At 48.1% G+C, this 13,670-nt stretch overlaps 1 protein-coding gene across 1 annotated transcript in view; it reads left to right on the top strand.

Moving 5' to 3' along the window:
• The window catches only part of SELENOT (selenoprotein T), a 51,697-nt gene that overhangs the window by 12,854 nt on the left and 25,173 nt on the right, over positions 1-13,670 (top strand). Inside the window, exon 3 of the mRNA XM_063916040.1 lies at positions 13,180-13,306. Within this exon, the coding sequence (XP_063772110.1) occupies positions 13,180-13,306 (127 nt within the window). The remainder of the gene's footprint in view (positions 1-13,179; positions 13,307-13,670) is intronic.

The following is a 13,670-nucleotide window of genomic DNA, read 5'->3' as shown; positions in this document are numbered from 1 at the left end:
GTGGGCTCATCTTGGGCGGCTGCCCGAGGGGTCTCGGCTTTACAACTTTGCCGAGCTGCTACTTGGTCAGGGGCAAACACGTTTGCAAAATTCTACAGATTTGATACCCTGGCTGAGGAGGACCTTGAGTTCTCTCATTCGGTGCTGCAGAGTCATCCGCACTCTCCCGCCCGCTTGGGAGCTTTGGTATAATCCCCATGGTCCTTACGGAGTTCCCAGCATCCACTAGGACGTCAGAGAAAATAAGATTTTACTCACCGGTAAATCTATTTCTCGTAGTCCGTAGTGGATGCTGGGCGCCCGTCCCAAGTGCGGATTGTCTGCAATACTTGTACATAGTTACTGTTAACTAAAGGGTTATGGTTGAGCCATCTGTTGAGAGGCTCAGTTGTTTTTTCATACTGTTAAACTGGGTATTGTATCACGAGTTATACAGTGTGATTGGTGTGGCTGGTAAGAGTCTTACCCGGGATTCAAAATCCTTCCTTATTATGTCAGCTCGTCCGGGCACAGTGTCCTAACTGAGGCTTGGAGGAGGGTCGTAGTGGGAGGAGCCAGTGCACACCAGGTGACCTAAAGCTTTCTTTAGTTGTGCCCAGTCTCCTGCGGAGCCGCTATTCCCCATGGTCCTTACGGAGTTCCCAGCATCCACTACGCACTACGAGAAATAGATTTACCGGTGAGTAAAATCTTATTATACGTGTATGGGTAGTTGGCCTCAATACTGACACCACCTACATCCCGCCCCCCGAATCTTGACAGTCGGCATGCTGACTTAACAGGGACTATTCCCACTTGTGGGTGTCCACGACACCCATAGAGTGGGAACAGAACTGTGGCTAGCGCAGCTCGCCACCGAGCCCTACTCGAATGTAGTCGGCCTACTAACGAGGTTATTTCTGCAGCAGGTAACATTGGTTTCCACAAACAAACATCAGGGTGTAGAGATGGATCTTGATCCAGGCACCAACAGGCTAAAGCTTTAGACTGTCCCAGGATGCATTGGGGCCTCCTCTATAACCCCACCTCTGGGCACTGTGAGCTCGGTTTCGAGTTGGTGCCTGCAGAAGCAGGTCACTTAACGGGAGCTGCACTGGGCAGTCCTGAAAAAGCTTTTAGAAGATTTCAAGGACCGCAGCACTTCATGTCAGGGTGACATTCTGTGCTGCGGCTCCATCACCTCCCCAGCGGCGTCGCATACTCCCGCTGGCTCTGTTCCCGGGTACTTGCGGCGGAGACGCTCCGACTCTAGGCACACTGATGCAAACGCTCTCCTGGTTTGCGTGGCTGCTACTGAAGGGAGGAGGTAAGAGGGTCCCCCAGGCAGGACCCGCCATTAAATCGCATTCCGGTCGCATGCTAAGGAGATGGACTGCGACGCTGGTGTGGACACTGTAACAGAGCAGGGACCCCACTATATCCACCAGGGCATAGGAGTACAGGTCGGGTGTACTAATGCCCATTTTATTAAGACTCCGTAGTACCAGATGGTAAGGACCAGCATAGGGGAGAAGGTGCTTGACCTGTAGCCCTCCCCCAGCCCCGGGCGCAATCTACTGCTGGTGTTCCCGCCCTGGAGCTGCCTCACACTCTCCCTCACTCCCTGACTGAGACACAGTCACATAGTACCGGATTTAGACGCTGGTGTTGTGTACTGTGTACGCTGTCACAGACTAGGAGATTTATTCGCTGGTATTGTTCTTTGGCTGTATCATACTAATACGCTCTGCGGTTACATTAACTAAAATGTCTAACGCAAAGGGCGGCTCCTGTATCATGCAGCGCATGCGCCAGGGATTTGCCCGAGGGGGAAGCTTTGTATGAAGATCTGTGTACTGTGTGTCCTACATTTCCCTGTCAGTCCGCAGCTCCTGTAACCAATCAGGAGCCACCTTGGGCGATGTTCTCATCTATGCTTAATACGCTTTTGACACGTCTCACGCCCCCTATGGGACCTCCTGTGCCATTGCAGCCACATATTGTCCCTATGGTAAATCCGCCTTGGGCGGATAATTTGTCTACCCAGTTGCAGCAATTGAATCAATCTTTGGTTAGACATAAACTTATCCCAGCTCACTCTCATGTGAAGGGGTCATCTAAGCGGGCCACTTCCTCCTCACAATCCACTAATCTCTCTGAAGATTCTTCTGATGAGGATGGGGAGTATATTGACCTGCCAGATACTGATACAGCTGCTTCTGACGAGGAATCTTCTACTCGGGTTGATGTCCCTGATTTGGTGGTTGCTATTAAGCAGATCCTACAGATGATGATGATGATGGATTCCACTACAGTTTCTAAGAAACCTGATAAGTTTAAATGTCAGAAGGTAACTAAAACATTACCACATTCTGACCATTTAGTAGACCTACTTCAAGAACCCTGGTCTTTGCCAGGAAAGAAATTCTCCCCATCTAAAAAGATGGTGGCTCGTTATCCTCTCCCTTCTGAGTTGTGTAACAAGTGGGAAAATTCACTGCCGGTGGATTCCCATGTCACCCATCTTGTGGTGTCATCTACTCTGCCTGTCACCACTGTCACCTTATTGAAGGAACCGACAGATTAGCGTGTGAAGGGTGCCTGAAGTCTATTTATTCCCTTACAGGTGCTGTGCATAGACCCACTATAGCAGCCTCTTCGGTTGCAAAAGGAATTGAGGCATGGGTTCAGGCATTAGAGGAAGAGCTGCCTCAGGATATATCTGACATTGCCAGACAGTACCTGTCTCGCATTACCACCACTGCCTAATACATTCAGGAGGCGTCCTCTGAGGCAGGTGTGTTAGCGGCCAAGGCATCGACTGCATCCATCCTGGCTCGCTGTATTCTGTGGTTGAGGTCGTGGACCTGGACTCCAAAAAGACCTTGGAGGTACTCCCTTTTAAGGGAAATATCCTATTTGGGGAAGATCTCAATAAGATTGTGACTGACTTAGCAGCTGCTAAGACTGCGTTTCTCCCGAATACTAATCCTTCTAAACAGAAGGCAAAAGGTACCACTTTTCGCTCCTTTTGGCCTCAAGGGAAAGCAAAAGGTCAGGCATTCTCGAGACAATCTCATGCTCCCAAAACCACCAAGGCAAAGCAATCCTGGGCCACCTGTCAGCCTGCTTCTAAACACAAGCCTGCTGCATGACTGGGCAGGCCTCCCTCTGGGGGACCCCAGGGTGGGAGGACGACTTCTACGATTCACCCAGGTCTGGTTAAAGACCACTTCAGACGGATGGTTGCGAGAAGTTCTCTCTCGCGGGTACGCTGTCTCTTTCAAGAGACGTCCCCCTCGCCAGTTCTGCACAATGGTTATCCCTTCAGATCCATTGAAGGCGCAAGCTCTACAACTGGTTGTGCGTTCCCTCCTGCATACAGGATTGGTATTGTCGGTACCTCTGTCCCAGAGGGGCAGAGGATACTATTCAACCCTGTTTCTAGTCCCGAAACACAGTGGGTCTTTCCAGCCTATACTCAACCTCAAATCACTGAACAAGTTTGTGAGAGTATCCAAGTTCCGTATGGAAACACTGTGCTTAATTATTCTGGCTATGGAACCCGGAGACTATAGGGTATCCCTGGATTTGCGAGATGCTTACCTGCATATACCTATTGCCATGTCACATCAGCAATATCTGCGGTTTGCTATTGGTAACCTTCATTATCAATTCCAGACTCCGCCGTTTGGACTGGCCACGACCCCTTGGATCTTCACCAAGATTATGGCTGTGATGCCGGCTCATCTCCATCGCCAGGGAGTCGGGATTCTGCTCTATCTGGATGACTTGCTGATTCTGGCGAACTCCCTCAATGTCCTCCTCAGTCATCTACAATGGACAGTAAACTTACTACAAGCCCACGGGTGGCTCATCAACTGGAAGAAGTCCTTGCTGGTCACTGCTCGAAGCATGGTGCACCTGGGGGCACTGCTGGACAGGGTGGTCTTCAGTGTGCCAGCTGTCAGGATCCCGGCGCACAGTATACCGGCGCCGGGATCCCGACAGCCGGCATACCGACACTTATTCTCCCTCGTGGGGGTCCACGACCCCCCTGGAGGGGCCGTGCCCGCAGCGTGGCGAGCGCAACGTGGCGAGCGCAGCGAGCCCGCAAGGGGCTCATTTGCGCTCGCCACACTGTCAGTATGCCGGCGGTCGGGCTCCCGGCGCCGGTCTGCTGGTCACCGGGAGCCCGACCGCCGGCATACCATACTACACCCGCTGGACACACAGTCAACGGCTGTTTCTGTCTCCAGAGAAGGTCCAGAAACTTTGAGACAGGATCAGATACTTCCTCTCTCGTTCAAGAGTGTCGATACACTCGGCGATGCAAGTACTAGGCCTCATGGTGTTGGCGTTAGACATGGTAGAGTACGCTGCATTTAATTCACGCCCTCTGCAGAGGTTAATACTTTCCAAGTGGGACGGCCTACCTCATCGGATCAGGTCTCGCATGATCTCCTTAACTCTGGAGGTTCGTCTGTCGCTGACCTGCTGGCTACAGGACCAGCAGTTGAGCAGGGGACGTCCCTTCTGGATCCCCAACTGGGTCCTACTGACTACGAACATCAGTCAGAGGGGTTGGGAGGCGGTGTTGGAGCAACTCTTTCCGGGGTCGGTGGACCAAGGAGGAATCACTCCTCCCGATAAACATTCTAGAATTACGGGCAGTGTTCAATGCTTTGTCTCTCGCCCTGCCTCTGATACAGAACAGGCCTGTTCAGGTACGGTCAGACAACGCCACCATGGTGGCGTACATAAACCATCAACGCGGCACTCGAAGCCACATGGCAATGATGGAAGTGCCAAAAATCCTTCGTTGGGCGGAATGCCATCTGCCAGCAATATCGGCAGTGTTCATTCCGGGAGTCCTCAACTGGGAAGTGTATTTCCTCAGTCAGGATGTGTGCGCTGGAGTTTGGAATCTTCATCGGGAAGTCTTTCAACTCCTGGTGGACAAGTGGGGGCTACCAGATGTAGACCTGATTGCGATTGTGTCGAGACGCCAAGTTCTGGTCTTCGGATCAAGAACCAGGGGTCCTCAAGCAGTGTTCGTGGACACACTGTCAATTCCATGGAACTTTCGGCTGCCCTACGTGTTCCCTCCAATGTTACTCCTGCCCAAGGAATACTACTTCTAGTCGCTCCAGCGTGGCCAAGACGACATTGGTTCTGTCGATAGAGCGCCCTCTTCTACTTCCTCAACGCCCAGACCTCCTCATTTACCCGGACCTGGCCAGACTGGCTTTGACGGCGTGGCTCTTGAAGCTCCACTCCTGAGGGCCAAAGGATTCTCCGAGGCGGTTATCCAATCTGTGCTGAAGGCCTGCAAACCAGCATCTGCGTGGATTTATTACAGGGTCTGGCATTCTTACTTCACCTGGTGTGCTGCTAAGAATCACGATGCATACAAATTCAGTACTTCCAGACTTTTGGCTTTTCTACAAGGCCTGGATTTAGGCCTTCGTCTGTTCTCCCCCAGGGTTCATATCTCTGCCTTGTCGGTGTGGTTTCAGAGAAAAATTGCGTCTATTCCTGACGTTCATACTTTCACTCGGGGTGTGTTACGGATTCAGCCTCCCTATGTTCCTCCTGTGGCTCTATGGGATTTGTCTGTTGTCCCGAATGCCCTGCAAGAGTCTCCATTTGAACCTCTTGAGTCAGTGGACCTTAAATGGCTTACGGTCAAGGTACTGTTCCTACTGGCTATCGCCTCTGCTAGGAGGTTGTCAGACCTAGGTGCTTTGTCCGGTCGTCCACCCTTCCTGATATTTCACAGTGACCTGGCGGTTCTTCTGGTTTGTCTTCCAAAGAGGTCTTTGGATGTGGTACGGGCTCCCCGTATATATGTGTAGAGGACTGCCTCTATAAGGAGGTCAGATACCATTTATGTACTTTTTGGATTTCGCAAACGTGGCTGGCCTGCGAATAAGCAAACCTTGGCCAGATGGATTAGAATGGTGATTGCACAAGCCTATGCGCAGGCTGGTCTCCCAGCTCCTGCTGCTGTTAAAGCCCATTCTACTCGGTCTGTTGGACTGTCTTGGGTGGCCTGCCGAGGCGCATCCGCTGAACAATTGTGCAAGGCGGCTACATGGTCCTCAGTGAACACGTTCATTAGGTTCTATGCCTTCAATTTTTCGCCTTCCAGGATGCTTCCTTTGGACGCCGGGCTCTCATACCCGCTATGGCGTGTCCCCTCCTTTGAGGAACTGCTTTAGGACATCCCGATGTTTCCCTGTGGAAACAAATTTACCCCGCTGCAGAAAAGGAGATTTATGGTAGACTTACCGTGGTTAGATCTTTCTGCGAGGTATATTGGTTCCACAGGGCGCCCACTCTGACGCACCTAGCTTCTATGGGTTTGTAAGACATTAGCCGCTAGTCCCTTCTCCTGTCATGAGAATGTGGTTCTATGTGACTAACATCTACCTTCTTTTACCTGCTCCTGCATTGGACTGGTTAACGAAGCTGAGTGCCTGGAGGTGGGGTCATAGAGGAGGCCCCAATGCATCCTGGGACAGTCTAAAGCTTTAGCCTGTTGCTGCCTGTATCAAGATCCATCTCTACACCCCGATGTTTCCCTGTGGAACCAATGTACCTCGCAGAAAGATTTAACCATGGTAAGTCTACCATATATCTCCTTTTTTTTCACAATGGGTTCTAAATATCTTATTTCTCCTGCAGGGTCCACAGGTTATCCACAGGATAAGTGGGATATGAGGTAGCGACAACGGATTGGCACCAAACTATCAAAGCTTTCTGCCTCCTAGAATGCAACGGGCCCGTTCCTATATCCCCGCCTTCTGGCTCAGGCAATTCAGTTTTTTTTTTTGGTGCGGCAGGAGCCGGACCATGGTCAATGGGCTGCTGGTTTTTAGCAGCCATAACCTTTTTTTATTTTATTTTTATAGTCTTACGCTTACCCATGTGTACAGTGCTATTTCAGAGGGTGCTGTGTAGGATGTACTAGCAAGTCCAGCAGACGTTACCAGGCTGTGGCCGGAGCACTGGGAGAAGGTTGGGCAGCGGTTCCTCTCAGTAGGGGAAACGCGAGACTCAGCTGCACTGTTTCTGGATAGAGACTACCGAACAGTCACTGACACGGCTGCCGCCTCGGGTGCACCAGAGCTAGGCCTCAGAGATCATAGGCTCCAAGGATCCGTGATCCCTAAGGTTGAGGCCATGATCCCTAAGGTTGATGTCAGCAGTGAGGAGTAAGATGCTCCCTTGGTCGCGCCTTCCACCGGTTCATGACCAGTTTCCTCCGAGTTTCCCACCATGAACTAGGTTCCTGCTTGCGTCTGAGACGCTGTGTATCTAAAAGGACCCAGTCGCAGCATAAGCAGCTGTATGACTGGTGCGTCGGTGTTCACTTGGTCGTCTGTGTTCACTTTAGGTTCACGGGGCGATTGTGTACACTAATAGCGTCTGGATCCACTCAGCGTTCCCTAACGTATTGATCGATCCTGGAAGCGGGATGAAGTCTCCCTATATCCCACTCTCCTGAGCTGTGTGATACAGCACTAAGGGGGTCATTCCGACCCGTTCGCACGCAGCGGGTTATCGCTACGGTGCGAACGGGTCCGGAATGCACATGTGCGGCGGCCACAATGCGCGGCGTCGCCGGGTTACGTCGCGTCCCACGATGGAAGCAGTCGCAGAGCTGACCGCAAAGAAGATTGACAAGAAGACGTACCTGGGCGGATCCGGACCGTTGGGAGACCGTTTTCGGGGAGTGGTAAGGAAAACGCAGGCGTGTCCAGCAGACCGGAGGGCGGATGTCTGACGTCAAAGCCGGCTCCAGCATCGCAGAGATCGTCGCACAGGGTAAGTAGGTATAGGGCTGGTATTCTGCTTGAATTTTTTTTTAGCTTAGCAGGGCTGCACAAGCGATCGCAGTTCTGCTAAGCTAAAATACACTCCCCCTTAGGCGCAAAAAGTTGCTGGCTGCGATCAACTCTGAATGACCAACTAAGTCTTTACCTACTATTAAGTATGAGTAGTTGGATAAGTGCCTGATGCATATGAGTCTGTAAACTATTGCTGCTTCTTTTCGCTCTGTTACTGAATACGTTCAAGCTCCTATATAAGGTACTTTAGTAATATGTTTCTCCTACATACTTGAAATTTATCTGTAGTTGATTATGTGCTCATTTTGCTTTTTATACAAAGGTATAACCTGTGACTGACTGCTAGTGTGATTGCTGACTACTATTTTCTGTCCGTTTCTCTGTATTCCGATCCTCCAATGCTGGTGCAACGCAGGGAGGGTTCGGACTGTATGTCACTTTAACAAATTTTAAAGTGATTGCAGTCACAATTTGTGAAGTTAACACTGTACAGGTGTGTGATTTATTTATCATGTCTGAGAGGCAAGGGTGAGGAGGATACACTCTCCACAGCAGCACCAACACTCATGTTATGTTTGTCTTGCAAAGCTGTGTTAACCTCTCAGGATCTGGTTCAAAATGGATTATGTGCAAATTGTTTTAGCTTTCACCAAAGCCTCTTGAATAGTCCGAGGCAGACACAGGTTCAAGTTGAACCCCCATGGGCTACCTTTGCAGAGAAGTTATCCAGTATAGCTGAGCAGATAATGCCAGCTCCTATACCAGGGAGAGGTTACCCTATTAATCCTTTACATGCAACATTCCACCTGGAGGTTATCACATCCAGTACAGGAATTGGCAGCCTCTTAACAGAAATAGGCTGAATGGCTGGTGGTAAGTAAATCACATAGACATGAAACAACATCTTCAGTCTACACATGTTTCAGATGAGGACTCGGAGGATGAGGATTCATTGCACTTCGGGTCTACATATAGAGACGAGGAGGAAGGCATCAGCTCAGTGAACATTCCTGAGCTAATTAGTGCTACGAAAGCCATTCTAGCTTTAGAGGAGGCAGCAGAGCCTTTGTTAAAATCTAAGGCACCTGTGTTTAAATGTCCCAAAACAGTTAGAACTGAGTTTCCTGGGTCAGAACAGCTGACCGAAATTATGCAAGAGGCTTGTGTTACACCCAGTATGAAGTTTAGAATTCCAAGGAAATGGAATTCCCATTATCCTCTTCCAGCTGGGGACTGTTTAAAAAGGGAGGTGGTTTGCAAAGTAGATACGCATGTCATCCGATTGGTGTAAAAAAACTACATTACCTCTGCCATTTTCTCCTTGTCTGGGGCAATCATAAGACCAGCCGTGGCTTCAGCCTGGATGGCAAAACCAGAGGTAGCCTGGGCTGATGCATTGAAGGATGACCTTTTTCAATGGCATCTAGAGATCAAAAATCCAATATTGCACATATCAAACAGGCAGCTATTTTTATGGAAGAAACCGCTTTGGATATGGGTACAGTTGCCTCTCAGGCATCAGCCCTAGAAGTAGCAGCTTGCAGAGCGGTTTGGCTAAGTACATGGAAAGCTGACTCAGAATCCAAGAAGGTTCTGGAGTCTTTGCCTTTTACTGGATATATTCTTTTTGGTAAAGAATTAAACAGTATTTTGGAGTCAGAAGCAGACTCCAAGAAAGTGAAGTTTTCTTCCACACACAAATCCAAGCCTAGATTTCCAGCTTTTCGGACTCGAGGAAAAGCAAAAGGAAAGGGTTATGGCAAACTGTTTCAATCTGACAAGTCTGGTAAGACTATAAAACATTGAGCTACCAGAGGGCCGGCTTCCAAATCAGAAGATAAGCCATCAACCTGATGGTGTGGGCCTACACCTGGGACACACACAAAAACAATAGCGCTAAGTGGTCATAAATGAGAGGTAGGTCAAAGCATTAACACATGATTTAATTGATCATAAAAAATGTATAATCATACATATAATGAATGGTTAAAAACAGTAATAAATGAAAAAAGTTAAATATATATGTGTGTGTGTGTGTGTGTGTGTGTGTCTCAAGTGAGTTGTGCTCCTCTCAGTAGCAAGATGAGGAAGGATCTAGGCAGTTCATTTGACCTGTTCCAGAAAAACAGTCCCCTTTATCTCAGTGTCCCGTAGAAATCACACCGTATAGGATAGTTACCATCAGCAATTCTCAAGGCGTTTAAGGGATCCGGATTCAAGCGGTGTTAGGGACTTGGTCCAGGTGTAAATCCTTCAAAGTCCAATGGATGGAGAGTGGGCACACACAGCTAGGGACTTGGTCCAGGTGTAAATCCTTCAAAGTCCAATGGATGGAGAGTGGGCACACACAGCAGATCTCACCAGTGTGGAATCCCCCCTTCTAGCGCCAGGAGTAAAACCACCCTCGGGTGATTTTCTTTTCCTTGCTACACCTGGGGGACCCTAGGGTGGGAGGCCGACTAATTGAGTTTGCACAGATCTGGCAGCAGTCTACCTGTTTCATATAGAGATTTTACGTTCCATTATTTTGGCCATGGGGCTGGAGGATTTTATGGTATCCTTGGATATCTAGGATGTTTACCTTCATGTTCCTATAGCACTGTCCCATCAGCGCTATCTCAGGTTTGCTATCCTCCAGCAACATTTTCAGTTTCACAACGGATGACTCACCTGGGGGCTGTGTTGGATTCGAGTCTTCAAAAAGTAATTTTACCTTTGATCAAAATATCCAAAATTCAGTCAAGGATCCAGGAGCTGCTACACAGTCAAAGGGTATCTATTCACGCAGCAATGCGTGTGATGGGGCTGATGGTGTCGACATTTGATATGGTGGAGTATGCTCTGTTCCACTCGAGGCCTCTGCAACGTCTGATCCTTTCCAAATGGAATGGTTTTCAGCAGATAATAACGCAGACTATGGTCCTTCCAGTAAGGAGGTCATTAGCCTGGTGGCTACAGACATCCCATCTGAACAAAGGGAGACCCTTTTGGACATCAGATTGGGAAATTCTGATAACGGATGCCAGCCTTCAGGCCTGGGGAGTGGTGTCGGGAAGGAGTTGCTTCCAGTGGCAGTGGACCAAGGGAGAAAGTTACCTTCCAATAAATATATTGGAACTTCGGGCCATATATATGGCACTTATTCAGGCAAAGGACATCCTCCAGGGGAAACCAGTCCAAATCCGCTTGGACAATGCAACGGTAGTAGCGTACCTCAACCATCAGGGAGGAACTCGCAGCCAAAACGCAATGAAAGAGGTAAGTCGCACGTTAAAGTGGGCAGAACTTCATCATCCGGCCTTGTCCGCTGTTTTCATTCCTGGAGTCCTAAACTGGGAAGCGGATTTTCTCAGTCAACACGTCATTCATGCAAACGAATGGGCTTTACACCTAGAGGTCTTCCAAATTCTGGTAGACAAGTGGGGGTTACCGGAGATAGATCTCATGGCGTCCCGTCAGAACAACAAAGTTCCTGCATACGTGTCAAGAACAAAGGTTCTTTGTAGATGCCCTATCAGTGAGATGGGACTTTTGTCTGGTCTATGCGTTTCCACCAATTGCCCTGTAACGCAGGGTGATGCGAAAGGCAAAACAAGGAAGGGCCGCCATGATACTAATGGCTTCAGCTTGGCCCAGAAGACATTGGTACACAGATCTGCAGAGGCTGTCGATTGATGCTCCATTCCTACTCAACGTCCAGATCTACTGTCTCAGTGTCCTTGCTATCACAAGCACCTGGATCAACTGTCTTTGACGGCATGAGACTTCCATCCTGAAAGCAAGAGGATTCTCACAACAGGTAATTCAAACAATGCTCAGAGCAAGGAAACCTTCCTCAGCTCACATTTATCACCGACTATGGTAAGTCTATATTCAATGGTGCAGTGACCGGCAGGTCTTTCAGAGTTTCCAGAGTCCTAGCATTCCTTCAGGCAGCAATGGACAAAGGTCTTAGGGTGGCTTCCTTGAGAGTGCAAGTGTCAGCATTGACTATGTGGTTTCAAAAGAAAATTGGTAACCTACAGGATGTGCACACTTTACTTTCCGGGGAATGCTGCACATTCAGCCGCCTCCTTTTTTTTTTTTTTTTTTTTCCCCCTCCTCCTACAGTGCCTTGGGACCTAAGTTTAGTCCTAAAAGCCCTTCAAGTTGCCCCATTTGAACCACTAAAACGAGTGGATTTTAATGGTTGACAGCTAAAGTTCTTTTTCTGCTGGCTATTGCTTCAGCTAGAAGAGTTTCAGATTTTTGGGCATTGTTATGTCGCCCTTCTCTTCTGTTTTTTTTTTTTTAATTTTTTTATTTTTATATCCAGATAGAGCAGTTCTCAGAACCAAATCTGGGTATCTTCCTAAGGTGGTGTCTAAATTCCACCTTAACAAAGAAATTGTAGTACCTGACCTTTCTGCGAGAGATGCCTCATTGGACGTAGTCTGTGCTTTAAGGATCTACGTGGTTCATACCAGTGCCATCACAAAAGTAGACACTCTCTTCGTTCTCTACGGATTTCACAAGAGAGAATGGCCTGCTGACGAGCAGAGACTGGCGAGGTGGCTTCGAATTACTATTTCAGAAGCATATTCTCAAGCAGATCTCCCTGTTCCAGCTAATGTCTCTGCTCATTCTACTCGTATGATTGGTCGTGGGCAGCACAACGTGGTTCTTCAGCAGAACAGATATGTAAGGCAGCCACATGGTCTTCCATTAACACATTCATTAGACATTATGCCTTTGATACCTTTGAGCCTCAGTATGCTGAATTCGGGCAAAGGATTCTTCTATCCAGTCAGGAGCATCCCCACCACTAAATTGCTTTGGGACATCCCAATGTTATCCTGTGGACCCTGCAGGAGAAATAATCGTTATGATAGGAGAAACTTTTATCAACGTTAAGTCTAAGTCCACAGGGATCCCACCCGGTGGCACCTGATTTGAGGATCCTTTCACTTACTAACCTCTTCTTGTACGGAAGGGTGTGCATGTGTGTTCTATGATGCTTCTGCCTTGAGCTTTGGTAAACAACTGAATTGCCTGAGCCAGGAGGTAGGCATATAGGGATTGGACCGTTGCGTTCTGGGAGGCCGAAAGCTTTGATCGTTTGGTGCCAATCCGCTGTCGCTACCTCATTTCCCAGTGTTATCCTGTGGACTATAAATAGTTGTCAACAGTAAGTCTGCCGTAACAATTATGTTCTAATGTGCTCTATAAGAATTACTAGATTTTATTATTTATGATGCCATCTCCAAAATATTTTGACTGTTATATGGCTTTGGTTATCATTTAGCAGTTAACCTGTTCTTAAATATAATTTATGCACTGACGTAACTTATTTTCTTTCTATTAGACATATTTCATCGTTCCTGTCTGTCTTCAAGCTAGTATTAATAGGTTTAATAATCGCTGGAAAGGATCCATTTGCATTTTTTGGTATGCAAGCTCCAGGTCTTTGGCAATGGGGACAAGAAAATAAGGTTTGTGGTCACATACATATACAGCAGTTGGTAGATTAAAGAGAGAATGCATCAGTAGTCTACCAGACCCATAGTATCTGACAACACATGTGACATGACCTGTTTATCGCCGTTATGTTCTGTGTCTATAGTGGTTGACTTGAAGATTTGCCAAAATGCCTTTTGAATTCTCTAAATGATTGTGTACATAAACAAAGTCAGTATGGTTTGTTGTAATGATGAAATAATAACTTGTATTGCTAGCCGTTACATCATCCTGCTCTCTGTATCCAAAGATCAGATGTATGCTCTCTCAGACCTAGCAATGCAAATGTAAGAGAAAGCAATACTTTAACTGTCACTTTCTTATATTTATAGTAGACAA

Source organism: Pseudophryne corroboree, chromosome 4 (genome assembly GCF_028390025.1).
Source record: "Pseudophryne corroboree isolate aPseCor3 chromosome 4, aPseCor3.hap2, whole genome shotgun sequence".
Classification (NCBI taxonomy): domain Eukaryota; kingdom Metazoa; phylum Chordata; class Amphibia; order Anura; family Myobatrachidae; genus Pseudophryne; species Pseudophryne corroboree.
The sequence above is the reverse complement of the archived record's forward strand: the minus strand, read 5'-3'. Positions and strand labels throughout refer to the sequence as shown.